At 34.7% G+C, this 27167-nt stretch overlaps 1 protein-coding gene across 1 annotated transcript; it reads left to right on the top strand.

The window, feature by feature from the left end:
- Positions 1 to 10916: 10916 nt before the first annotated feature.
- LOC145670075 (uncharacterized) lies at positions 10917 to 12158 on the top strand. The gene has a single exon (XM_081738438.1). The coding sequence runs from the start codon at positions 10917 to 10919 to the stop codon at positions 12156 to 12158; it is 1242 nt and encodes a 413-aa protein (XP_081594564.1).
- Positions 12159 to 27167: the final 15009 nt, after the last annotated feature.

Raw genomic sequence — 27167 nt, 5'->3', positions numbered from 1 at the left:
CAATTTCATCTTAAAGTAATTAGATATCTTCATGGGGTGTTAGAACATCATGGAGTCTACCAAAATTAAATTTTAAAAGCTATTGAAAATATGATCTGACATTTGTAAATAGTATTTGAAATATGTGTTTACCCAAAACTTTCAGCTAGTACATCTAACACCTGGAGAAACACTGTGAAATAAAAGCGTATGAGATCTTGAAATTTCGGAAACAATTATTGGTCACAACAAAAGTAAATAAGATGGTACTTCTATGGGTTAAATGAGTGCCTCAGTACAATTTCGATCGAAAGATTAGTTCAGCCCTAGGTTTTCTTCAGGCAATTCCAAGGGTTCATCGAGCTGTGCAAAAGAATGAAAATTCGCTGTCAATATCTAAGATAGTAACCAAGATATAAGGAATTATATATTTTATGACGTAAAAATAGAGATCTTTATATATTTGTACTTTTGGGTCTTTCCTATAAGAAAAAAATTCAGAAAACTACTGTATATACCTTAATAGACAATTCAATGGGCGGGGATACAGTAGCTTAGTGGTAGGGTGTTTTACTAATCTTCTATGCAGAAACTATTTTGATTAAAGCAAGTGAATGTTGTTGACATAATTGATGAAATGCGAAGGTGGGAGGAAAGAGAGTACCCTGAGAAAACCCAGGAATACGATGTCCACTACAAAGTGACTTTGCTGCGGATCGAACCAAAAACCCAATACACCAGAGGCAAGCACTCTACCACTAAGCCACCGTGCCCCCGCCCATTTAATTGCCTATTAAGGTATATATGGTTGTTTTCTGAAATTTCTTCTTACAGCAAACACTCGAAAGTACAAATCCATGTGGGTCTCTATTTTTACGACGTCATAAAATACACAATTCCTTATATCTCGCTTGCTATATTAGACATTGACAAAAAATGTTCACTTTATTTCAGAGCCCGATAAACGCTTGGAATTGTCCAAAGAAAATTTAGAGCTGAATTAACCTTTCGACCGAAATTGTACTGACGAGTCTGAGGTACTCACTTAACCCATAGAAGTACCATCTTATTTAACTTTTGTTAGGATCATTAATTGTTTTCTGAAATTTCAAGATCTAATACGCTTTTATTGAATGGTGTGGTGTATCTCTAGCTGCTAAATGTACTAGCTGGAACTTTTATGTAAATACATATTTCTAATACTTTTTACAAATGTCAAAATATATTTTCCAAAGCTTTTAAAATTTAATCTTGGTTGACCCCATGATGTTCTTAAACTCCATGGAAATACCTAATTACTTTAAGATGAAATTGCTACTGATGCTTATTAACTTTCCATAACCGGTTTCGGAAATTTTACCACCTAACACGAAAACCCCATAACTGTATGGATCCTCCCTTTATTTGATAGACAATATCTTGATAGTCATATTTTAATTAATTTTCTAAATTGTACTGTCTAATATGCAAGCTCCACGTTCCTACGGTGTCGCTTTTTATTTCACCATATTTCGGTAACTGTTAGGCGTACCGACTTGCGGTTTCGGTAAACACACACCTCTAACGTTCTTTAAAACGTTATTAAGACATATTTTAGAATGTTTAAAAATGAGAGTTCTGCAAATATCATGGTACCCGAAAACCCCCATCAGGGCGTGTGTGTAGTGTATTTAATTGAAAGTACTTTTGAGGTTGTTCTAAGCCCTCGTAATTATGTTTCCGAAACTGCACCATCTAGTACGCAAACCCTACACTTCTATGGTGTCGTTCTTTATTTTCCCATATCTCGATACCCATAAGGCTTACCGAGTTGAGGTTTTCTGTAAACAGATGTCAGTTCTTTACATTTTAGAGACATACATTTCCATATATCTAAAAAATACAGACATTAGGTGCCCCATGGTACCCCGAACACCATTGGGGTACCCACTTACTTTTGAATAGTAATACATTTTGAGTTGTTGTTCAGCATCAATAAACACTTCATAGTTTTTCTACGTGCAACCCAAAAGTCCATACCTGACCGAACAGATTTTGTCCATTTAATCTCAAAAATGTTAAGATACTTTGTATTGAAAAGTACAACCAAATTAAGCACACTGAATGTAACATTTTAAATATTTTGTGATTTTTGTTGTAGGTATTTCGTGCATCAAACCAGGATTCTGCTTGAAAGACAGTCAAAAGAAGCAGTGTAGGTTGTGGCTAAAAGTACGTCCTTTCTAAAGACAAACCCAATTGTACTTACATTCTTTTGTACGAATATACTGTATAACCCTAATAAAGATACTGTACTACAAATTATTTCTTTCTTCCATAAATTACAATAAAATATTATCTCTGTTTAAAGAAAATGTTTGTTAATGTTAAGTCATTTCAACTCTTTTTCTCTGTAATAAGAACATTATCTCTCGCAATTTTTTTTATCTTTGTGCTATTACGATTGGATGAAGTAAAATTCTATATGAAGTACTATTATTTTAGACATGCATTAATAACTAATGTATTGTTCTATATGTAAGACAATATGTACACTGAACATGTCTAGCGAAGGTGTTGTTTTAATACAGAATATATAACTCAGCTTTTCAGTAGTCAACTGTATTGGGAATCCAAAGAAAAAAGTAAAAAAAAATTGTTGGACTTACCAACGTATATGTGTTCGAATTAGGACTAATCCAAATTATCCAGAAAAATCATTATATATTTCTTTGTTGCTATTTCAGATGTATCCTTTATCCAAGTCGTATGAAACGGAGACTTCATACATCGCTATACTTTGTATGAACTATGTTCCGTATTTACTTAATCACTTTGTAACTTTCTCTAGTGTTGACAAGGTCGCAGGTGTGAATCGAATAGTTTAGTGTTTCACTCATGTCACCTTGTGACTAAGGTACGTCCTGTCGGTATATATATGATACTGGGTTCAATTAGCGATAAAATCTACACGAAATGAGATACCATGATCTCTGACTTACAGATAACAGCAAGCAACTAATGGCACTGAGTGTGATTGAGTTTACTAGTTACTATCTGGCTAAAATCAGTATTCCTTTAGCTATAGTTCTTTTCGTGCTCTGAATTGCAAAGTTTGAAATAACAGTTTTAAATTATTGTATATATATATATATATATATATATATATATATATATATCTTCCGAGTAATTCTGAGAATCGTTGCTCTTTCTTTAAGTAATGTATGAGACTGTTAAACTGCTCGTTGCTTAAAACTAAGAAGGATGCATCCAGGAAAGTCCAAATTTACAGAATGTCTAGAGCAGGTAAGGATAAATATGTTTAGTCGATGACTGCACAACGCCTCCGCTGTCACCAAGTTGTCACACAGCGAATACAGCGGACGTTTAAGAGTATTCTGCACTTACTATTAGGTATCGGCCTGGGAACTTTGGCGCAGCTACCATGTCTCCTTTTGGTGTTGCATTTTTAATGGCGAGTACTGAGTAGGAATCATCTTGTTAGCGAATACGTCTTCGGCTGACACCATACTTTTAATTATTGCGACATAAAAAAAACATACCTGTTAATTAAAATGTACAGAGAAGTTATTTCTGGAAAATTCTATTCAGGCCTCTTGTGGTAACAACTGCACTTTAGAAGAAGATACTATTAAGGAAAAGAATGAGGTAAAATAATCTTTATATCGTACAAGCAATGGATGATAACAGCTTAATAAATGATTGTACGTAAATCTTGCTTGAGTTTGAATATAGGATTGTATACGGCTGTGCATTTTGCATTATTATTGAAGTGCAACTAACTAACTGCAAACCATATGATAAATTCTTACAGTAATATATCACATATTGATTTACTCTGTATGAAAACGAAAATAGGTTAACATATGGTTAACCTCCTTTGTGCCCATAATTTTAAAATCAACGCTTGTGTGACTTTTCAACACTTGGTTTTGCAGTAGGTTTCCAACGAATTAGCAGGAAGCCCAAACTTATAGGACACCCTGCAGGTAAATACATTTCTTTGGACAGTTTCAATGCTCCAAACTAAGATTTGAAAAGTGTAGTATTGTTAATTTTATTATTATTGGCACAAAGGAGATCAACCATATTTTAAGCTATTTTTGTTTTCATACAGAGTAAAACAATATTTGACAACATTACAGAAAGAATGTATCATGCACTTTGCAGTATGTTGCAGTACTTTAATAATGGTGCACTATAAGTACAATCTAGATCCAATCCATATTTAACAAGAAGGCAATACGAATGCGATACAGGTAAAATCCGTATATTTCATATGGACAACCTATTAGCTATATACATCCAATCCATACATTACATATGGCCAACCTGTACGCGACATACCTATAATCTATATGCTGCATGCAGACAGTCTGTAAGCTACATATGTGCACTCTGTATGGTGCATACGGATATTCTGTATGCTGTATCTGGACAAGCTGTGTGCGACATAAGGAAAATCTGTATAATACATACGTACAATACGTATACTGTATCTAATCGTACGTACGGGGCACAAGTACGATATAGATGCTGTCTCGGGGTTGAACGCAAGAAACATACGTACAGAACTATATTGCATACTTCTTGAAATTATGCTCCGTCCTGATAGTCAGTGTGTGTCGTCATTATTAACCCACATGCTACATACGATCCTGACGTCACAAAGCTAGATATCATCTCCGTATATACTTGTTACTACAGATGACGTCACACGAATGACGTCATTGCACTTATGCAGACAGTACGTATAATACGTACTTTTTCAGCTATACGTTTGCTGAAGGATGTTATATACGGTTGAACGTTAAGTCCAGAAACTACAGGAATTACGAATGTAACCTACGTTTTTTTCTCTCAGTGTAGGGAAGGCAAATACCAAGTTTCATGAAGATTCAATATGTTTTACGAGAGTTATCGTGGAACAGCAAATGTCAATCGAGTGGAATAATAGAAACTTTGCTAACGCTTGCTTTAATTACACAACCACACACAAAAAGTAAAAGTTCTGTGCACGGGACCCCAGAGTATGCATTTGATGTATTTTGGTTCGCAAAATCCAAATTTCGAAACCTCAGGACGATTGAGCGTATCAATTTTGTTTTATGGGCGGAAAACGAATGTGCTTTCTTATGTACCAAAATTCGCGGAAGTTTTTCGCTCATAAAAGAAAATTGATACGGTCGATCGTCTTGGCGTTTCGAAATTTCAATTCTATGTACCATAATACATCGAATTCATACCCTGGAGTCCACTGCAGAGAACTAGTGAAGGGCTGGGGGAATATTCCCGGTTGGGAAGGAAAATAAAAACATGGGAATATTCCTTTTTTCCCTGGCATATAAATTCCCGGGAAGGAATTTATTTCCCTTTCTTTACTTTATCTTCCAAATTATAAGCACTATATGACTAATTACTTTATTTTCATTTATTATGATTTTCTTCTAGGTTTTAAATAATTTGAAGGTTAAAAGATTTAAAATTCCTTGACTGTACTTTATATAACTAATAATATGATTTTTTAAGTTACATTTCCATTTGCACTAAACGTAGGAAAGTACTAATTTACAAATGATGAAAAGGAACCATTTTGTAAAATAAAATGGAAATTATGTAGATACAGATATGAAGTACTATTAATAAACCCTGAACCACCGTTAGCAATAGACGTCTGTGTGTCTCCTCTGATTCGAATTTCTGAAGAATTACTCGGACTTCTCTTACATGTGAATTACCCCATGAAATTTCGAGAAATGGGTAGGAAGAAAGGTCCCGTGTGGCAATTTTACGTGCAAAATTATAAAGATAAGTAAGTATCTTAGGAAAAGTTTGAACATAAATATATATATGAGCAAATTTTGATAAAATGGTGGAACATGTGTCTTCTGGCAGTTATCCAACCTAATTTGTTTATGATATTTATAAATTTAATATGTTTATAATATCAGTAGTAGAGTCAAGTTTAGAAAATCCATTTACGTATAAATTTAAACTGTTTAGCGGTTTAAAAGTACGTGGACTTACATCATTTTTCCACATATTTACTTGCATAGAACATATTGTAAATAATTATACATTTATGCGTATTCTCTAGATATAATAAAATACCTAGGTATTAATAAAATAACATAATACCGTTCAGAATATACAATTTAAAGACTCCTCTGGGGACAACAGTAATAATATACTTATAACAGATAATTACAGTAACTTTGAAATCGTAATATAGTAATAAAAGGCAATTTTCTTTGTGATTGTTGGAAAATCCGGGAACATTTCCATTTTTGGGAGTCTCCCCGGGAATGTTCCCATGGAGTATTCCCGAAAAATATTTTCTCAGGAATTTACCCATCACTACACAGTACTTTTTTGTTTGTTTTTAATGCTGTGTTACGTATATTCTCCCTATGTAAAAACGCTAAAGTTTTTCGCCCATTAAAGAAAATGACAAGATCGATTGTTTTCGGGTTTCAATATTTGGATTCTGCGTAACAAAATACGTCGAATCCATACCTTGGAGTCCAGTGGACAGTACCTTTATTTTGTGTGTGCATGTGTGTGTGTGTGTTACACTATTTATGTGTAACATTTTCGGGGGAAGACAGCAAATCTCATCGAATTTTCTCTAGTAACTGTGCGTAGGTGGAACTACCAAGTTAATTCTGGTAATCTGAAATTTTTGGTAGAAGAGCACAAGAGGGCTGAACATGTAATCTATTACAATTTGGGAATAAATATGATCTGAATGGCACGAGGATATTCTTTTTCTTCACACCTGTCAAGGTGCTTCTTCCAGCTGGAGCCAGCTCCGTCCCTTTTTCCCGAGCAGCATCTCTGATTTTATCCGATTTTGACCGAGGCAGTTTGACTAACACGTTTCGAAATCAGGGGGACATAATGATCAACACATGAAATCCAGTAAGATCATAGTATGAAACTTATAATCATATTGAGAAAGTATATTCATTTTTACGGGGTTCGGAAAAAAATGTCCTAGAAAATATTACATCGAAAAAAATTAGGCTATTTTTGTACCAAGAGACATGGGCCTTGATCTTCTAATACTATTGTAACGATCTTGTGAATAATTCTATTTTTGAAACGAAGATGATTAATTCCATATTTTGTACATGTCCTTTCACTAAGTGATCTGTTAAAACTACAGTGTTATGTGTTTACTCACTTACTAGCTTAAATATTCGTACTTCGCACGGGGAAAGTACGTTTATGGAAAATATTTAAAGTCCTTTCTCCTTTAGATAAACATCTCCTTAATTTCAGGAATTCATATCGTACTCAATTCTGGGTAAAACATTCAATGCTTCACCATACCATACGTATTTCATAAAAATTCTTTCTTAATCATTGCTCTCCTAACAGAAGTAGTTTTTTCATCCAAATTTCACGTTCCTAGATATATATTAGCATGACCTGGACGTTTCTGAGTGAGTCGGGTGTAGGCCAATATACCACCAGTCGATTTGAAACTAAACCAACATCAAGGGGGCAAATTTGTCACCTGCATAATTACCGTATAAATTGTTCATTTCTGATAAGAATGGAGTGAGCGGAGAGAGTGGTGAGGTACAAAGTTGTGAACAAATCAGTGGTGCACAAACATTTGCCATTTTTAGTTTAACACTGTAAAGATTCTAAGGCCGCATTAGTAAATCTAATAATAATAATGTTAAAACATAACTTGTAAAAAAATGAAATCTTTGAGTTTTACGTCCCAGGGTTGTGTATGTTAGGCTAAAGGAGACGGTGATTGTAGTTCTTCTCTATACTCTAGTAGTTCTTCTCTATACTCTAGTAGTTCTTCTCTATACTCTAGTAGTTCTTCTCTATACTCTTAAAGCACGAATGTGCACTTTTTAATCTTATTAAACAACGACAAAAAATACTTAAAGCCCGACCCAAAACGATGCCTTTCCGACTAGAACTCCAAGCCTGCAAACAGCCTGGTTATACTTTTTCAGAAAACGTTTTTTGATCATGCAAATCGTGATATATGTTTTTTTAGACACTACTTACATCCAACAACAGAAAAAAAAAGAGGAGAGAGAGAGAGAAAAAAGGGAACAGTAGGATTCTATATTTAAAATTACCAATAAACGTCAAGGCATTTGTCCGATACAATTAATGAAAACTTAAATATTGTCTCCTACCAGGTTCGAATTCGGGACCTTCCGGTTGAATGACAAGAATGCTAACCAACAATCACCTCTAATGCGCGAGATTCCTAGTTCAAACTCAGCTCTCACCAAATGTGCTAAACAAAGAGAGCACGGTGTGCAGCGGATTTCTCGGGTTTCTTGCGTTTCGTCCTACTTTATTCATACCAATATTTCGTTCATTACTATCGTCAGTTCCTCCATTAGCCTCTGAACTTAATCGTGGGGCGTTAAACTACATTTAAATAAATAATAGAAGAGTAGTACTATGGTAATTGTTTGACCAAATTTCAGTACTTTCAGATAAAATGGACCGAGGAAAACATGTCTCGCGAAACATTAGCCCGGAAAAAATGGCAAAAAATTTCCTGTAAATTTATTCTTATTTAGGACCGATTTTACAAATTTTAATATAACTTATCCTTATATTGAATTTGGACCCCTCCCGAAATAAATTCCTCCGTACTTGCCTACCTCCAGCTTAATCCTTACATCGGGCACTTTCCTAATATACATAGCAAAAAAAAAAAAGAAAAAGAAAAAGAGAAAAAAAGAAAAGGAAAGGAAAAAGAAAATATATAATGGTCCCAGCATGGCTGCCATTAGCTCATGCTGTTTCAACACCAAGTTTCCGGTGTAAAGGTTTAACACAGTTCTTGTGCTACTGATTTGACAAGATATAGTGTTAAGTGGTGTCAAAATAATACAGAAGCATTGTTAAAGCATTATGTGAATGAACACGGAAAAAAATGAGAGTCATGGGGCAACATTTTGTATCAAGTCTTCTGAAAACTTAGGTCCGCAGAGCAGCCCAAGAAAGTGCAATAAGCAATTGGAACTTTTATGCTGATTATCGGAAACTAAAATTTGAACTTTGGGTCGCGTTGAAGCAAATGCCTACGGAATGTGAAATATTGTGATGTTTCTTATTGATATTTGTAAGTACAGTAGAGCGTCGATTATCCGAACGTCGGTCAACCGAACGACCGCTTAACCGAACTGTGTACTCGCTCGCTTAAAGGATTTTTTAAACGTTAATTTTGTGTACTGTGTGTATTGTTCATGCAAAATGCGTATGTAATATGTACATAGTTCTGTTTAATAAACTGTATCACATACTATATATTCCTATTAAAGTTGCCTTTGTACGTTACTTTGTAATACTTAAAGAGATGCCTGTTTTTATGAATAAATTTACTGTACAGTACTTCTTTTTGGCAAATAAACTTGTACAGTTCGATTATCCGAACAAGCCAGTTTTCCGAATACCCATGTCCCCCAATTACTTCGGATAATCGGCGCTCTACTGTATATATACACCATGGGCGTAATTTCCTAGCGATTTGCGTCTATGCAACGCAAAATTTGTGTCCTAGCTTTCGATTAAATATTGACTTATTTGATCGCAACGGATCTTTGGTACCAATTTACGACACACAACGAGGCCAATTAAATATCGTCCTCCCGAACCTTTGCAATCACATTGTCTTGCAAATTTTTCTCTTCGTTTACGACACGTTTGCTATTTTATTTTGGGTGTAAGTAACCTATTTATGATAGTCAAATCCCAATTGAAAGCTTGTGATTTGGTACAATTTTGCTTGCTCTCTGCAAAAAAAAAAAAAAAAAATCAGCAAATAGATAGCATTTTTACTCAGAAATTTTTTTCTAAAATTCGGATAATTTAGTTTCAAGATCGTAAAATCTTACGATTGGCGTCATTACACAAATTCCGAAGAAAAATACATTTAACGTTATCTGTCGGAAATTGATAGCAAAAATGCGTTGTTATCACGCAAGTCAATTTGTAATCGCCTACAGCGATACATTCCTATTATAATTAATCTGTACCCATTTTATCAACACTGATCAGAGGCGCAATAATTAAGCATATAGCTTAGATGTAATTAAAAGAAAGAACGCTGTTACTGACAGGACAGGTTGTCATGGGAAAAGACTATGACAAAAACTATCAGTTTGTTATTGACAAGATTATTAGTTGTTATGGGAAAGATCATTACTGAGTTATACACACGAAATTGGAAGATATGTACAAAAGCTATGGTTGCTGTTGATATTTCATGTACGTATAAAACAGAAGAATAAATCGACGATATCTGGACACAATTCATGTTTATGGTTAGTAATTAGTAGTTGATATATTTATTATAATAACGTAGTGATTTAAAGGTACATAAACGAATCAGGGCTAAAGCGAAGTGTTTTTATAATATATTTCGTTTTATCTGGTGCCGAAGACACGGGACTATACTATACTATTTAGTTCCGAAGAATAGTAAGAACTGAGTTTATGTGTATACGTATTTTATGAGTTTCACTACTTTGAGAAGTGGGAAGAGAATCCAAAGAATTAGCAATATGCAGGATTCCGAGATTGAAGAAGTACCCAGTATTTCAAATGAAACCATATCTGGAAATGCCGTAACTGTGTCTGAACATTCCTATTCTAATCTTATTGATATGTTTAGTCAACTACTAGATGAAAAGCTAGAACAGAAATTTGATCAACAACAAAAATTGTACGATGAAAAGCTAGATGAAAAGCTAGATGAAAAGTTAGAACAGAAATTTGATCAACAACAAAAACTGAACGATGAAAAGCTAGAACAGATACTAGTGCAACATAAATCTCTTGCAGATAAAGTACAAGGTGTACAAGAAAATTTCGATCGGCTACAGCGTAATTTGAAAGAGGACTTGCAAGTATTGATTGAAAAAGTAAATGGTACTGGTGTGAATATGAAAGTAGAACCGGAAGAAGGTCAGAAGAAGGTCGATGGACGAAATGAAAATATTGAAGAACAGGATGTAAACGAAACAACTGAACCTGTGGTGAATTGGGATGCGGAAGATGCTACAATTAAAGAAGAACCGTCATCTCCGGCCAAGGAGACCACTACCACTACTACTACAGGCGTATTCAAAATTGAAGTGAAAGGTCTGCCGAGATTATACAGGTTAGGGGAATTGAAGAAATTGTTGACAGACGATTTGAAGTTGGGAAGCCATACTATTAGGTCACCGAAAAGAGTGAGTTCTTGGATTTATTTGATCTTCAAAACTGAAGAAGACCAACAGAAGGCATTAAACACCTTGAATGGATACAGTTGGAAGAAGCGAGTTCTGTCAGCCGAAGTGGCCGAAACTGATCAACCTAAGCGAAAATTGGAAAAGTCTGATGATAAGGATTCTAAAAAGGTGAAAGTTGAGTTATCTGTAGAAGATAGAATAAAACAGGCTACAATGCCTTTGTGGGGTGTTACTTATGAAGAACAACTGACGGATTTGCTGCTGAGAAGGAATCTGGATTTAGCAGGTTGGGCAAAAGAAAGAAAAGAGAAGAATGAAGGACTTGCAGACTTTCAGAGGCATTTGCCTATAAGGAAGATTGAGGGTGATTTGAAAGATTATTTCCAAAACAGAGAAGGAAACAGCTTGAATGTAACATGGCTCTATTTCCAGACATTCACTGAAAAGGAAGAAGGTGAGAAACCTCCACCACTGCAGTTGTTGTTCGGAAAAGAATATGTGAAAGAAACTATCTGCGACATGAGTTTCCGAGTATCTCCAGATTCTTATTTTCAAGTGAATACTTCGAGAGCCGAGCAGCTTTATACTTCCATCGCGGAAACGGTTGAAGTTGACGAAGAAACTTCCTTGATAGATGTGTGTTGTGCCACTGGAGGAATTGGATTTACTCTTGCTAAGAAATGTACTCAAATTCTTGGCATAGAAATGTCGAGCCAGACAGTTGAAGATACAAGAGCCAATGCTGTAAAGAATGTCATCACAAACAGCGAATATTTTGTCGGACGGACTGAAGATATTTTGTCCGCCGTAGTGGAGAAAGTAGGTGGAAAGAAGATATTTGTTATTGTAGATTCACCTAGAGTTGGACTTCATCAGAAGTTTCAGCAACGTAATGAAAAGGTAGAGCAAGAACAGGAAAATAAGTATCAGATTAAAGTTGGAAATGGCTGAAACTAGTTGAAACTTTAGTCAACCCTGATCTGTTAACTAAATTAAACTTGGATAACAATTCTTAATTTATTCTCTCAGATGTTATGAGTTGTGTTATGAATACTTCATTTGGACTTTATATTTGAGCAACATGTTATGATGTGATTAATTTATCTTATCTTTGTATTAACTTTGAATGTTATGTTTACCTTTATTTTACTTTACATGTTCAAAAGAGATTTGATTGTGTTAACTTGAAATCCATGACAGTGAACTTAAATTGAAGCTTTTAAATGTAATTATTACCTTCTGATCTTGTTGTTGACGTGTGATATGATGGCAATCTTAATTGTAAATAATGTTGTTTGTATATGAATGTTATCGCTCAATGTAAAAGAGGAACAATTAACTAGTAACTCTGTGTAAGTCATCAGTTACTTATAATTTTGAATAGACCCACAAATAATATTTTTTTAATGAATCGACGCTTTATGATATGTGATTAGTAATAAAAGAAAAATGTTGTTATAAATGAATTGATATATATATGGAGAAAGAAGAGAAGAGAAAACTACTTATATTGATGTAATAATAATAATTAATAGGAGAGTTGATTTAGTAATAATTAGTACGAGGGCTATTCAAAAGGTGAATGTTTTGAAAATATACAGGGTTCTTTCCTTCACTATAATACTGTTACGGAATTCCCGTTCTGGGCGACATTCATACAGCGATACATTCCTATTATAATTAATCTGTACCCATTTTATCAACACTGATCAGAGGCGCAATAATTAAGCATATAGCTTAGATGTAATTAAAAGAAAGAACGCTGTTACTGACAGGACAGGTTGTCATGGGAAAAGACTATGACAAAAACTATCAGTTTGTTATTGACAAGATTATTAGTTGTTATGGGAAAGATCATTACTGAGTTATACACACGAAATTGGAAGATATGTACAAAAGCTATGGTTGCTGTTGATATTTCATGTACGTATAAAACAGAAGAATAAATCGACGATATCTGGACACAATTCATGTTTATGGTTAGTAATTAGTAGTTGATATATTTATTATAATAACGTAGTGATTTAAAGGTACATAAACGAATCAGGGCTAAAGCGAAGTGTTTTTATAATATATTTCGTTTTACGCCCTCTTTGTTTAAGGTAATCAGCATAGCAATAATTAATTACTTTCTCGCTTTCTGGGCGTTGCGTTGTAATACGCAAGTTTGAGGAGACTGAAAGAGGATGTGGGCCAATGTGTGTTAGGAACACCTCAGCTAATGTGGTGAACAAGAACCTTTGAGAATTTCTGCAATACATATCACACCGTTCTCAGATATAAGCCTAATTCCGGTTTGGGGGTTAAGTTTTTATATGTTATGTATTGTTAATACTCTGTTACTGAAATGTTAATTCATGATTCATCAAGTCAATGTGATTCTTTAACTATTCCTATATTAGCAGCATTACTCCAGAGTGTGATAGAGTTGAATTAACGCCATGAATGTGAAAAATTTAACACCACTATAGTAACATGGAGCCATTGTATTGAAATAACACCATCATTTTTACTGTGTAGAAAGAGGAGTTTGGATATGATATAAATCACTCTCATTTCCCACTTAGGATCGGAATTTTCCTAAACATTGAAACGTGTTCAATTATTTTTCTTTGGAGCCACGATAGGTGAGAAGAAAGTACGGTAATCGTAAGAAAAACTCGAAATCGAAATTGCTACAGATTGTAACCGTCAGCCCGGCCACAAAGTAACGTTTTTGCACGAACAGTGTATTTCTTTTTTTTCTATTTTTATTCGTGCAACGAAATCATCATTTTACTCATAGAAAAGAAAAGCTATTTTGCTTGCTGGTGAGAAATTCAACTCTTTCTGCAGGTGTTCCTCAGTTGCTCTTATTGTTTCTCACGATGGAACAAAGGACTTGTTGTTTTCCAATACAACGCTTATCGTCTGGACAAAATGCTTCGTAGCAGCAAACTCATTTTTTTTCTTTCCCTAAAAATAGTTACCAGCTTATAGTTTTCGCCGCTATGACTATTTTCCATGTACTTTCTTCATAACGACATTTATTAAGGTTGGGAATATTTTTGGACACGAAGTTGATATTGTGTGTGAACGAATTCTCGTCGTCTGTGCACTCATACTGCGCCATCCTTCCTACCGTGAAAACAGTGTTCATAGCTTGTTGGAGTCGTAGGTGAAATGAATCATTCCCACAATTACCAACGTTCGCTCCTTTGCACTGAACTGTTTTATGTATAATAGTAGTGTAAAAAAATATAAGTCATGGAAGGAATCTACCAGTTCAGACTGCAACACTTTTTTTGACTATCACTTCCAGGTTTTATTCCCACGGGACCGAAACATGTGTTGCCAGTGCTCTCAATTATACCGTCATCGTATTTGTGTTGTTTAAGAATGCTGAAAACTTTAACACTTCTTCATTATTTTGCATAACGCACTACCAACCCTAAGTATAGCGAACGGGATGTTCCCAAGCGTTGGTAGAAGCGAGAAGTCAACGGAAGTCTTCATAGCAAGGAGGAACGAAAAGTTTAGAAGAACGTTTTACCTATGTATTAATATAGGAGTACGAATTATAATTAAATATGTGATAGGAATCTTATTTTAGCGTTGAACAAAAAGTGAATAATCGTCTTTAGAAGACAGCATTTCTTCGGAGTCAAGAAATTTTACGATGGATTAGTGATTCCTGTATCTCCCCCATTCCCCTTGTCTTAAATTACGCAGTGAAAATCTCATAGTGCGAATAACAAGTTTATAGTGCAAGTGATATCGAATAGAAGGGCTATGTTTCTAGTGCTTTATATAATATGTGCATGTCTACGTTTATCACGCAATACCAAGTTTCTTATTTTTCGTTGTTTCGTTTATTCAATTGCGTGAGTGCAATTTCTTCTATTTGAGCGTTTAAGCTCCGTAAAGTGAAAATTTTGTGTTGTTAATATTTCTCGTTCTACTCAGTATCCACATATATGGCTATTTAATAAATAAGAATTCATTTAAGGAAATTCTATCGTCTTCATACATGTCTGTATGAATCCCTGCGAGCAGTCGGCTTGCCAGTTGCGTATATGTATACGCATGCATACGCAAAAGTATGTATAATCGAACATGAGTCTCAAAAGCACCAACATTGCTCATGTCAAATCACTTGTCGCATTTCAATGTCATCAATCTGCGCCTGAACAGAGCACGAGCTTGGACCAGAATAATTATCGGCTGTTTTCTCAGGGAATTCTCCGGGAGCCAGCACCCGAGGGAAACGGTAGGTAGCAGGATTTACAGTTTTTATGCACTTTCATGTAAAATAAAACGGCCCTTGAATATCCGTTCATCCGTTCGGATGTAAATATGTTCAGTCTTCTTGAGGCAGCAAGACCAAGACCAAGTTTTAAACTTAAGAATTTTTGTAAGAATTCCTAGGTAGAGAATTCGAATTTTCTTACTACTCTCAAAATTAAGGCAATTTACGGGAGGAAGAAAATACAAGGTAATATCCAGAAGTAGTAGGACTGATTTTTCCCGCGCGCTGGGAGCAACGTAGGGGATTGCAAGGCCCGATGCTATAGAGGGGAACCTTCGGAACAGGTGTCGACCGTCGGCAGTCGCCTGCGTTCTTTAGTTGAGTGTGGACCACTGTGTTAGTGACCTTCTGTTGTGACGTCTCATTGTCAGTTCCGATGGAGCGAAATTTGAAGCAGTGGTACGCAATCAAGTTTTGCGTCAAACTGGGAAAATCGGCGACCGAAAAAAGGACATGCTTACGCGCGCCTACAAGGAGGATACCATGAGCCGCTCAATCACCCCGTAAAATGGAGGCCAGAATGTCGAAATCGAAAATGAAAACGATGTTGATTGAATTTTTTGACCATCGTGGTATTGTCCATAAAGAGTTTGTACCTGCTGGGCAGAGTGCAAATGCAAGATTTTACGTGAAAGTGCTCACACCGCTGACAAATCGGATCGCATGTGTGTGACCAGACCTGGTGGGGAAATTGAAGCTCCACTATGACAACGCGTCGTGCCAAGGCGCGTGGATTGTGAAGGATCTCCTTACCTATTTCGGCGTTTCCATGTTGTCTCACCCCTATAGCCCTGATGTGGCACCAACGGACATCTTCGTGTTCCCCGTGTATCAAGAGGAAGCTCAAAGGGCATCGTTTCGACTCGGTGGAAGCGGTCTAAGCGCCGACGACGAAGGCGCTGAACGGCAGCCCGGAGAACGACTTCCAGAAGGCCTTCGTGACCTGGAAGGCTCGCTACCAGAAGTGTGTGAATGCCCAAGGGAACTATCTTGAAGAGTATTAAGTCGATGTACCAAAATGTCCAATAATTTAAAAAGAAATCAGTGCTACTACTACTGGATAGGATAATGTAATACATGTCAATTTTCTCGAAAAATAATCTAATGATTTCATTTATGAAATATTGGGGTCATTTTTCTGCCACAGATCAGAGCTAGGTGATCATTTTATCCAGTGACGGATATTCTTTTCCTACATTCCATTTATGTGTAGGTTTTGGAAACTTGCTACACCATACGTATTCATATAGATGCGTTTCTGTGATAAGTATTCTAATTCACCCAGTTCGCAATCCTTTCTTACGCTTTACTCGAGTCCAATGTCTCTCTATACTCTGGTATATGTTGACTTGTTATTATCGATTACGAACAATATTGTTATTATTGGTTAACAGTATCGTGCTGGTATCCTAAACAAGCCAGCCAGCTATACCTTCTCCAGCAATCAGATTATTTTTTTTTTAATCTTAGTGCCTAGGAAGACATTGTCGGCAATTATATTCTACAAAGTTTCAACATCCCTATTTTCAATTAATATCATAAAAATTAGCTGTGTGACGTTGTCAATACCTCCAACTACCCATTTTGTAAGTCTTATTCGAACTCTGCTGTATTTTCGTTTTCCAGAAAATATTCTTCTCAATTTCAGCAGAGTCTTATACCTCCAGTTTTCTGGACATTTTCCACCAACCACATAGAAAGTTGCTGTTTGAACTCATCCAGCGTTTTTCTCTGCTACTGCGAAGAACATCATGCAGGTTTTCGTTCCGCATCAGTATTGGGTCCCTACTTACAAGGTTAAAAAGAAAGTTTCATTGTCATTGCAATCAAATGCGGATCTCTTTCTTCAAAACAATCCATTTTAAATATTGATGCAGCGATAATGTTTCAAAGCTGGGGATGTTAATGTTTCAGACGTCTCTGTTCATCCGGGAAAATCAAGGATTCTATAATCTGTCTCCTCCAAAATTGTTAAAAACTCTAATTTTCCCGATTTTCTTCCAAAGATAAATTAATATCGTTCTTGAGAAATTTAAAAAATCCGACATTTATTAATCTTCAGCTTTTAACAAATAAGAATAATTTTTGTATCACTTTGGTGAGTGTTGATCTTTATTCAATTATGTTTGAATAACAGAAAGTGCATGACTATGACTATGCTGTAAATATTCAAAAAAAGTATCCCGTATTTTTAGTCGTGAAATTTGACGGATCTCTTCAAAACAATAGAAAAAGAAATTTATACTGTCCAATTTAAGCGTCTCAAAAAAATGAACTGTAAAATTAAGGATTCTCTGTATTTAGAAAAAGCCTATGTAGACAATATTCGTCTCCTATCTTAAGAACAAGAAAATTAAAAAAAATAAGGGTCTCATTCCACATTGGCATTCTCAAGATTTGCTAATTGCAATGAAGTGCAGATAATGCAACAAGCAATTATAATTGCTGTGTCGATTATCACTATCTAAAATGGAAATTTGACGTTGCGTTTATGCAAACCACTACAGTATGAGTCTCTAGGCTTTGGTAAGACTTTACGCAGGCTTGGTGGGTCCATCATAATATAAGCATTTGTAGAATATTAATTAACAATTCTACTATTACGATTAGGAGTGCTCACTTCTCCTTTTTGTTATTATAATTTACAGGTATACTTGGCATGTATCAAGAAAAATAAGAACTTTGTCTCCCCGAGATCATGTTAACCCCAATTTGGATAAACTTAGGGAAAGGTTAGTCTCCCGAAGCCCGTCCCTATCTCCACCAATAAATATGGAGAGTGAACCTGGAAGTTGGCTATTATATCTTCAGTAACCAATAAGTGTGTTTCCATCCAAAACTTGTGATGTTCCTTCCTCTTTCCTTAAAAGTTGTTTGCAGAAAAGCTTATTACCACTAAACTGTGATAATTGCTACACCCCTTAAGATATAAAATACCAAGGGCCTAGGGGAGTTAAAGATAGGATACTACTCTGAAATCTGAGAATGAAAAAGATGTTTTATGGATTAGACTTGGCGAACCATCCAAAAAAGGATGAAAAATTATATCACATTCTATAAATAGGGTTATATACAGAAGACGGCTATGTTGGAGCATTACATTAAAAAAACATAAAATTCTGTTTGATGAGATGGAAGCAGTAAAGGCAGAAGGAAAGATGAAATATAATAATACAGGAAACATTGGAGATTAAAATAAACATCATGAATAATAATAATAACTATGTGCTCTCAAATAGCTGCCGTACCCTGTATATAATATCTCCTAATTTATACCTACAATGTAAGAAACGTTAAGAAACAGACCGTGGGAAAAAAGATGGAGTGTCAGACTTATAATTTCCTCTTAAACCAGTATTATTTAGCCCCACATACCAGATAATGAAATCGATAGCACCAACAGGGTAATTATCCGAACCGAAATTTAAAGTTTCCAATTTTTAATTTATTATCCTTTACATTCTTCTTTTACTTTTGCGTTCATCACAGAAAACCAGACACATTATCTTAATACACTTCAGCTCTTGTCAATACCGAGGTCATGAAAGTATAAAGTTCTTGTTCCTGAACCAAACGGAGAGCGTAGCTATACCTTCTACTTTCGTGTATCAGTTCCGAACTACAACAACTACTGAATTGAAGAGGATATTAAGGATATTACAAGGTAAACATGGATGTTGAAAAGTCTATTTAACAATTAAGTAATAATATTTTTATTAGTTCTTATATAGCCCCTATTTAATTTGGTTCAAGTGACGTTCCTCTGAAATTCCACAACCAAGAAAATAATTTTGAAATATTGGTTAAAGCAGTGATTACCAATGTTTTCCGGCGGACAACGCACTTTACTGAACCCGATGAGAGAGTGACGCACCCAATCGTTTTATAATAATAATAAAATTCTAATAATGGAATCTATAGGTTTTTATAAGGTAGTGACACTCTGTAGTACTGATCATTTCTGCTACACAGAATCTGTAATTCAAAAGAATTGTATCTCAAACTACATTCCGTGTAGATTTAAAAGAGAGAAACAAAGGTAATGATCGCTTTTCATGGCTTAATATAAGCGTGCTTCAGAAATAATGTATTAATATAAACCTTAGTTACACATTTTAAATGCAAAATGTTTTTTAATAGCTGTAACAAGTTCTCTGGTTTAATTTGATTCTGTTTCTTCACACATGACGTTGCTTTTTCCTATTCCAAAATTTCTGTTTCTACTTCCCCGATCTAAAGATTTTATTTTGAGTTTTAACCGACTTGTGTGTAATTTTTTAAAAATGATATAACGATATCACTTTCATGTTACACAACACATGCTCGAATATAAAGATAAGCAAATAGAAAAATCGAGTTCACTTCACATACTTAGTATTCTTTGGTGCTATACTTTCAATTGCCCAGGATAGGGTTGTGAATCTTTTATCTTTACTTACACCTACGTTTCTAACAAACAACAATAACTTTAAGGTCCTGCACTGCGTGGGAAAAATATTGTTGAAAAGTTAAGAATATAAACCTTGTTATGTTGCTTTTTACAAAGTTTTGCAATTTGTTGGCAATATGCTTTTTGTGTAAATAAAATGACAGGAAAGACAATAAAATAAATTGAATACCAACTCAAAAGTATGTTTTTAAACATTTCTGACATAACGCGTAAAAGAAGGTGATAATTGCTTTCTTTTTGTAGTAGGTATATATTCACGGCTATGGATAATAATAATAAGGATAAATTGTTCCCCACCTGATATGTAACATATGCACAAATTTTAACTAAATGTAATTTCTGTATTTTTTGGCCAATATTCAAGATGAGACCGATAGTTTACAGACTGGGTTAAGATTGTTTTGTTGTCCTCACGAATTTTAAGTATATGTCACAATCTCGGTCCCCTTCCGGACTACAAATGTGTGTCTCCATTTCCGTCTCGTCTCGAGTAAGTCTCGATATGTTGAGTCTCGGTCTCGTCTTCATTTACAATCATCCATCTAGATCTCGGTCTCATTTAGAAATTTTCAGATGAGGCAAGACTAGAGAGGGTCTCGGTAACTGTCATGAATGAAAAATTCAGGCGCAAAGTATGCATTATAGTGCGATTGACATAAATAACATGGAACAACATTGATTCACTTTGCTCTCAGGACAAAAATAATCTAGCAGTACTAATGTTTAGTTTCCGGTTATGGCTAGTTGATTTATTGATTGATTATAATTTAAAATCACTTTAAGCCACCGACTCTTGACGACAGATGATTTACTGCTTAAAGTGTAATCCTACATTTGGACGTTAATCCAATGTTTCGTATAATCACGGTTTTAACGTATCCTTTTATCAACACCTTATACAAAAATAAACATTTACTCGCTAGGATATGTATACAAACACCTAGGGTTATGTAAACTTTAGAGCTTGAACTCTCTTTGAAAACTTTCTGTCTACTACACTATTCATGCGGTCGAACCAACAAACACGTAATGGAATACAACCTTCGAAAGCTCTACAGTTAAGAATAATGTGAAATAAATAAGAAGAATGACAGATTATATAGATTATAATTCTTATTTTGTGCCTTATTTTATTTTACATAATTTAATGGGAGTTTATGCATATGGGATCAAGATTTAACCTGACACTATGGTATGGCAATCACATTCACTTTGTGGGGAAAAGAAGATAGAAACAACGATTTTCGGACTGGAAATATGACAGAGATCGGTGCAAGAATTTGACAATTAGGACAAGAACTTGAAAAAATATTAAAAAGTGGAGAGTGAACAAGTTCACATTGGATCCAACCAGCGATTACTTTATCAATTATAAGACTTCACTACTGCCCACTGATAGTGGAATCGTCTCAATGATGGAACGTAATGATCTCTCGAACTCAAATCAGTGGTTAGAATGAAGTCATGATAGGAGGTGGTACATAATAAATTGAAGTAACAGGAATAACATTTGATAAGATTAAACATTGTCCAAACAATAGGTTCGTTGCCAGGCGAGACAATGTTTAAACTTTTTCTGTAAGTTCCTTCAAGAACTACACTGTTGCTCATCAGGAAAAGAAAACGTGGCAACGAGAACGAGACGAGATTCGAGAAAACAAGTACATTTTAAATTCGAGGCGAGACGAGAAGCTTGAAAATTCCCATTTTCGAGACGAGGCTAGAAATTTCTCGAGGTACGTATACAACACTACTTCATCCACAATTTACGTTTCAAACACTGTTATCATTTCACATGATTCATAACGGATAGAATTATAATATAATAAAGTGATTGCACATGGACAAAGAAGAATATTTATCAATGTATAAAGGTACGTTAGACATTACACAATATTTAACTCAGGGATGCTAATAGGCAATAACATTTTACTAGCCTAAGAGAAAAGCAACTTGCTCACATCCCACAATAGAAAACATTTACTTACTTTTGAAATAAATAATAGTGATATTAAATACTCGAGAGTACCAATGAACCACTCGCCCCGAGCAAGTAGGCGAGTGGTTATTTGCATCCCAGGCAGTAATAAATATGGTTTATGCGTTTTAACAAACCCTTTGTGGACTCCTTGTAACGTGGAAGGATAATGGTAACTCCTAGATTTAATTAAGAAGAAAATCAGGACACAAAGTTTGTACACTAAGGAAGAGACGAGAGAAATGATCCTGAAAATCGAGACGAGACTTCAGAAACATTCTTCGAGAATCGAGACCAGGCGAGAAAACCTTATTCCTTGTCTCGTTTCGTCTGTAATATTAATGAACACTTTTGGAAATTGACGTCTTAAAAACTAATACTGGAAATGAAACAGAAATAAGTTTGTAAGGAAGTAGATTCGCTCTTGAGACCATTTGAGATTATAACAGCGACAGTAGTTTTGAAATTTTACGTAGTGGTGTTTCATTTCAAATGACAATTACTTAACAAGAAATAGAAACTTGAAAATGAAATGCAACAAATTGTATATTTTTTCTTTTTAGCATTCGATAAAACAAAAAAAAATACTGTTAAAATACTTTCTTAAATCTAAAAAAAAAGTTTCTTATCTGTGCACCGAGAATATATTTTCTGAGAAACAAGAATTTGAAACTCTCGTTAACGAGAAGTGAGGAAAGGTAGATGAGGTTGTATAAAGAGAAATGAGAAAATATATTGTTAATGTTTTTACGAATGAGAATTGCCAAATCTCATTTCTAAGAAAATATTGTCTCAGTGCACAGATACGAAACGGTTTCTCAAATTTAACAAATTATTTTTAACAGTGTGTACATAGGCTGAACAAGAAGTAATGCAAACATTAATTTCTCGACAGAGGGCTATCTCTTAATCCCCCAGAGATTCCTTAGCTGAGAAGAGAATATGAGACGAAACGTGGTAAGAGGTAACGTCTGTGCGTTATCTAGTCAATAGCAGCAGGGCCGTAAAGTAGAGAAGGAACGAAAAAGGCATTATAATACGTTTTAGAAGGACACAGAACTTACTTTGATGAAAACTGAGGTGGCACCAGTAATGACAAATAAGAACCTTATAAAATCCTATCTTCAGAATCAGAAACACCCATTTTGCTCATAGATTTCTATGTACTATATTAATAATAAAATTTTCAAAATTTATAAAATATGGAAATTGCAACTACTGTTTACCATTTACTTTATTCAATGTTTGAGAGAATTATTCGTAAATTCCAATCTTACAAATTTTAGATAAGTATTTTCCATAATTAAAAGAGACTATTGACATTATTGGTAAGAATAAGGATTTTTTTGTCAGAATTTAGTATTTCTATCATAAGTTTCGGCCCTAATGAAACTATAAGCGCGCGAGGGATAGTGTAAACAATTCTAATAATGTTGCTAACTGCCACAATGTTGAACTAGAGTTTGGCGATTTCAAACGTTGTGTTTAACCCGTATGGTCCCAGCGATCTCATATGTGATCACTTAATATAATAACCCCTCTACACTAAAATATACAAACTTTCGAAGCTGTAATGATTTGTTTGAAAATATATGGTATTATACTTTAAGTTCTTTCAGAAAGTGTAGGACTTTTCCGTGATTAGATACGTACTTTCAACAAATAAAATTCTCTTTTTTCTGAGCTCCGAGAAAGTTTGTTTTAATTAATTAAAGTCTAGTCCTGTTTGGTGGAGTAACAGTCAACGATTCTAAAATGCTCCCTTAGACAGAATCAATACGGAAATCTCACTTTTAACATAAGCAAAACTTAAAACACCTTTTTTCACGTTACAACAATGCTGATCTCATATATCTCTGGGACTTGCCCCACCAACAGTGATCGTTTTTGCTAAGTCAACACTTCTTGTAAAGTGTGTTCCGACTGCACTGTATGTTGTGCCGCGTAGTACTTTTCTGTGCATTATAAATGTATTACCGATGGTCAGGAATATACAGTCTTGCACAACAGTTGAGTTTTGGGAAATGTTGCGAGAACCGGGTGACGACAAAACTTTTAGTGATGCAGAAGTTGTAATTTTACCACCTGATAAGGTGCATTTATTTTCATTTTTTATTACAAGTATTCAGCTGCTAAAAGACCTAAAGGATATGGGATTTCGAGCGTCAGGAACGATAAGAGAGCAACGGATGCGTCAATGTCCAGTGCTGAGTTTGAATGAGATCAAGATAAACAGGAACTTCTTCAATGGTCGTTTCAGCAAAACATACCAAATCTTGATTAAAAGGTGGAATGATAACAGTTCCGTAACTTTTGCCACATTTCTTCTTCCAGCAAGCTTTTTGGGGAAGGAAAAGCAGAAAATTCCAATTAGCAACAAATGTTATGAGGAATTATAACAAAAGAATGGGAGGTGCTGATCTTCAATGTTGGTTGTTAGGTAAAGAATTTAGTACACGTTCGCGGGAAGAAATGGAACTGACCACTAGTTATTACAGCATAAGATATGGCGGTTGTCAATAGTTGCCTACTGGATGGAGGAAGAGGACGATATTTCATTATACTTCTTGACTTACGAAAGTAAATAACACTTGTCTTCTAATACAAAATCGCTCAATTTTGAATTCCACTACTCACGATCTACTGTGATAGGCGACATTCAACTTGATAACAAGGATCACCTACCAAAAGAATACAACAACGACGTTGTCAGAGAGAAGAATGTGTAGGATAATTAAGAAGCCACTGTGTCAAATGCAATGTAACTTCGTGTGTTGAGTGAAATATACCTTCCATACACAAATATAAACGTGTTGTCATATGCAGTTGAAAGCAATCGGCATGGTGAAAAAATAACTACTTTCTAGTAACAACACTTTTCGATTATAATCCTTCGTAATGTTAACAAAATAACGCACAGTATCAGAGCTAATGTGTTTAAGTTCATATGTACTTCAAAATAAAACCATATATACCCATTCCTTTTCTATTTTTGCCTTAAACTATAAGTTAGATTATATTTTCTAGTCTTCAAATTACATGTATATTTTAAATCACAAAGTCCCAGTGATCTCATATAAGATCAGTCACGTGACTCAGAATCGTAAATGACAAGAACGAAATTTCTCTTTCCAGAGTAACAAGAGGTCCCAATGACGAAGGGTACGAAATTTCGACCCAATTCAAAAACTTTTTCTTTCTGGGACCGAATGGGATAAACAATGACAAAAGCAGACCTTCAATCAATCCGCAGTCTCCCTTTTCTTATCTTCTTTTAGAAACATGTAAATAATAAAGTAGAAATAGGCTATTTATTTAATAAGATGTAAAGGTGCATTTGGTGAGTTAAAGATTTCCTTATTCGCGCATTTTTTTCTTTTTCTAAACAAATGCATGAGGATCGTAAAACAGGTTAAAGTAATTAAAAATTACATCACTTATCACAACCTATAATGGTAACCCATTCATTATTGGGACAACAAATCATATTCTAGCCTTAAGGAAATCGTGGATACAGACTTGCCAACTCCTCTCTCCCTCATACAAGGAAGTTTGTCACTTTCGGTGGTAGAAGAAAATGATCCTATTGGTACCCACTCCTCAGGGGTGTTTGTTCATGACAGCACACATAGTGATGGGCAGTGGGAATATTCACGGTGGGAAGGAATTTAAAAAGGGGAATATTTCCCGGGTTTTTTCCCTGGCCTATAAATTCCCGGGAAGGAATTTATTTCCATTTCTTTACTTTATCCTCCAAATTATAAGAACCATATGACTAATTACTTTATTTTAATGTATATTATGATTTACTTCTAGGTTTTAAAGAATTTGGAGGTTAAAAAATTTTAAATTATTTGACGGTACTTTATATAACTAATAATATGATTTTTTAAGTTCCATTTCCATTTGCACTAAGTAGAGTAATTGTTTAGTACTGGAGACCAAAAGTAGCAAAAAGTAGGATGATTTACGGAAGAAATGAGTTAATAGTGGTGTTCAAGTAGTCAAGAAAGTATCGAATATATATTTTTTAAGGCAGTAGGGGATTTATACAAAACGGAAAAGTAAGTGGAAGTGATTTATGTGAGAAAAGAAACTCAATTGTTGGTAACGAAGATAGAAAACGACGTGCCATGCGGGGCTCTAACCCGTCTTCATTCGCTAACGCTCGCTGTGCAATGCTGTCTGAATTTAATGTTGGTAACGTAATTTAACGTATGAAACTATAAAACAACAACATCGGAATAGAATATCGCAAAAAAAGTAGGTGCAAAATCTGGCCCCCAATGCTAAAAAACAGCCAGAATTAGCAAAGTACTAATTTACAAATGATGAAAAGGAACCATTTTGTAAAGTAATTTAGAATTATGTAGAAATAGAGATGAAGTACTAATAATAAACTCTGAACCACCATTAGTAATAGACGTCAGTCTGTCTCCTCTCTCTGACTCGAATTTCTGAAGAGGTACTCGGACTTCTTTTACATGTTAATTAAAGTATGGAATTTCAAGAAATAGGTAGAATGAAAGGTCGTGTATGGCAATGTTACGTGCTAAAATATAAAGATAAGTAAGTATCTTGCAAATTTTGTGAACATAAATATGTATGCACAAATGTTGATAAATTGGTGAGACATGTATCTTCTAGCATTTATCCAATCAAATTGGTTTATAACATTTATAAATTTAATGTGTTTATAATATCAGTAATAGAGTCAAGTTGAGCAAATACACTTACATAGAAATTTAAACTGTTACTATATAATTTTTCGCACATATTTAATTGATAGAACATATTGTAAATAAATATACATTTATGCGTATTCTCTAAATGTAATAAAATGTTAATAAAGTAACATAGTACCGTTCAGAATATACACTTTAAAGAATCCTCTGTGGACAACAGTAATAATATGCTGTGATATAAAAATTAATTCAACTTTGAAATCATAATATAGTAATAGAATGCAATTCTCTTTCTGATTTACATAAATTCCCGGATAAATTCCCATTTTGGGAATCTTCCTGGGAATATTCCCAAAAAATATCTTCCCGGGAATTTAAGGTAAAAGAAGTGCAAAGGGGAGTATCTGAAGCTACCGTTGTTTCAGTAAGTATTCTAAGACGTGTTACGATTGCGCAAGAAATAAACAGAATTATGAGAAAGAGCTTTCTTACTCCAAACAAGAAGCGAGCACAACGAAAAACAAAAATCTCATTGAATTATTTTGAGAAATACGTTATT

The sequence above is a fragment of the Thermobia domestica genome, chromosome 14 (assembly GCF_964235325.1).
Source record: "Thermobia domestica chromosome 14, izTheDome1.hap1.1, whole genome shotgun sequence".
Lineage (NCBI taxonomy): Eukaryota > Metazoa > Arthropoda > Insecta > Zygentoma > Lepismatidae > Thermobia > Thermobia domestica.
This window is presented reverse-complemented; position numbering and strand designations above follow the sequence as displayed.

Excerpts from the sequence above, each read along its gene's own strand:
- LOC145670075 (XM_081738438.1), top strand. The coding sequence starts at position 10,917 with ATGAAAGTAGAACCGGAAGAAGGTCAGAAGAAGGTCGATGGACGAAAT.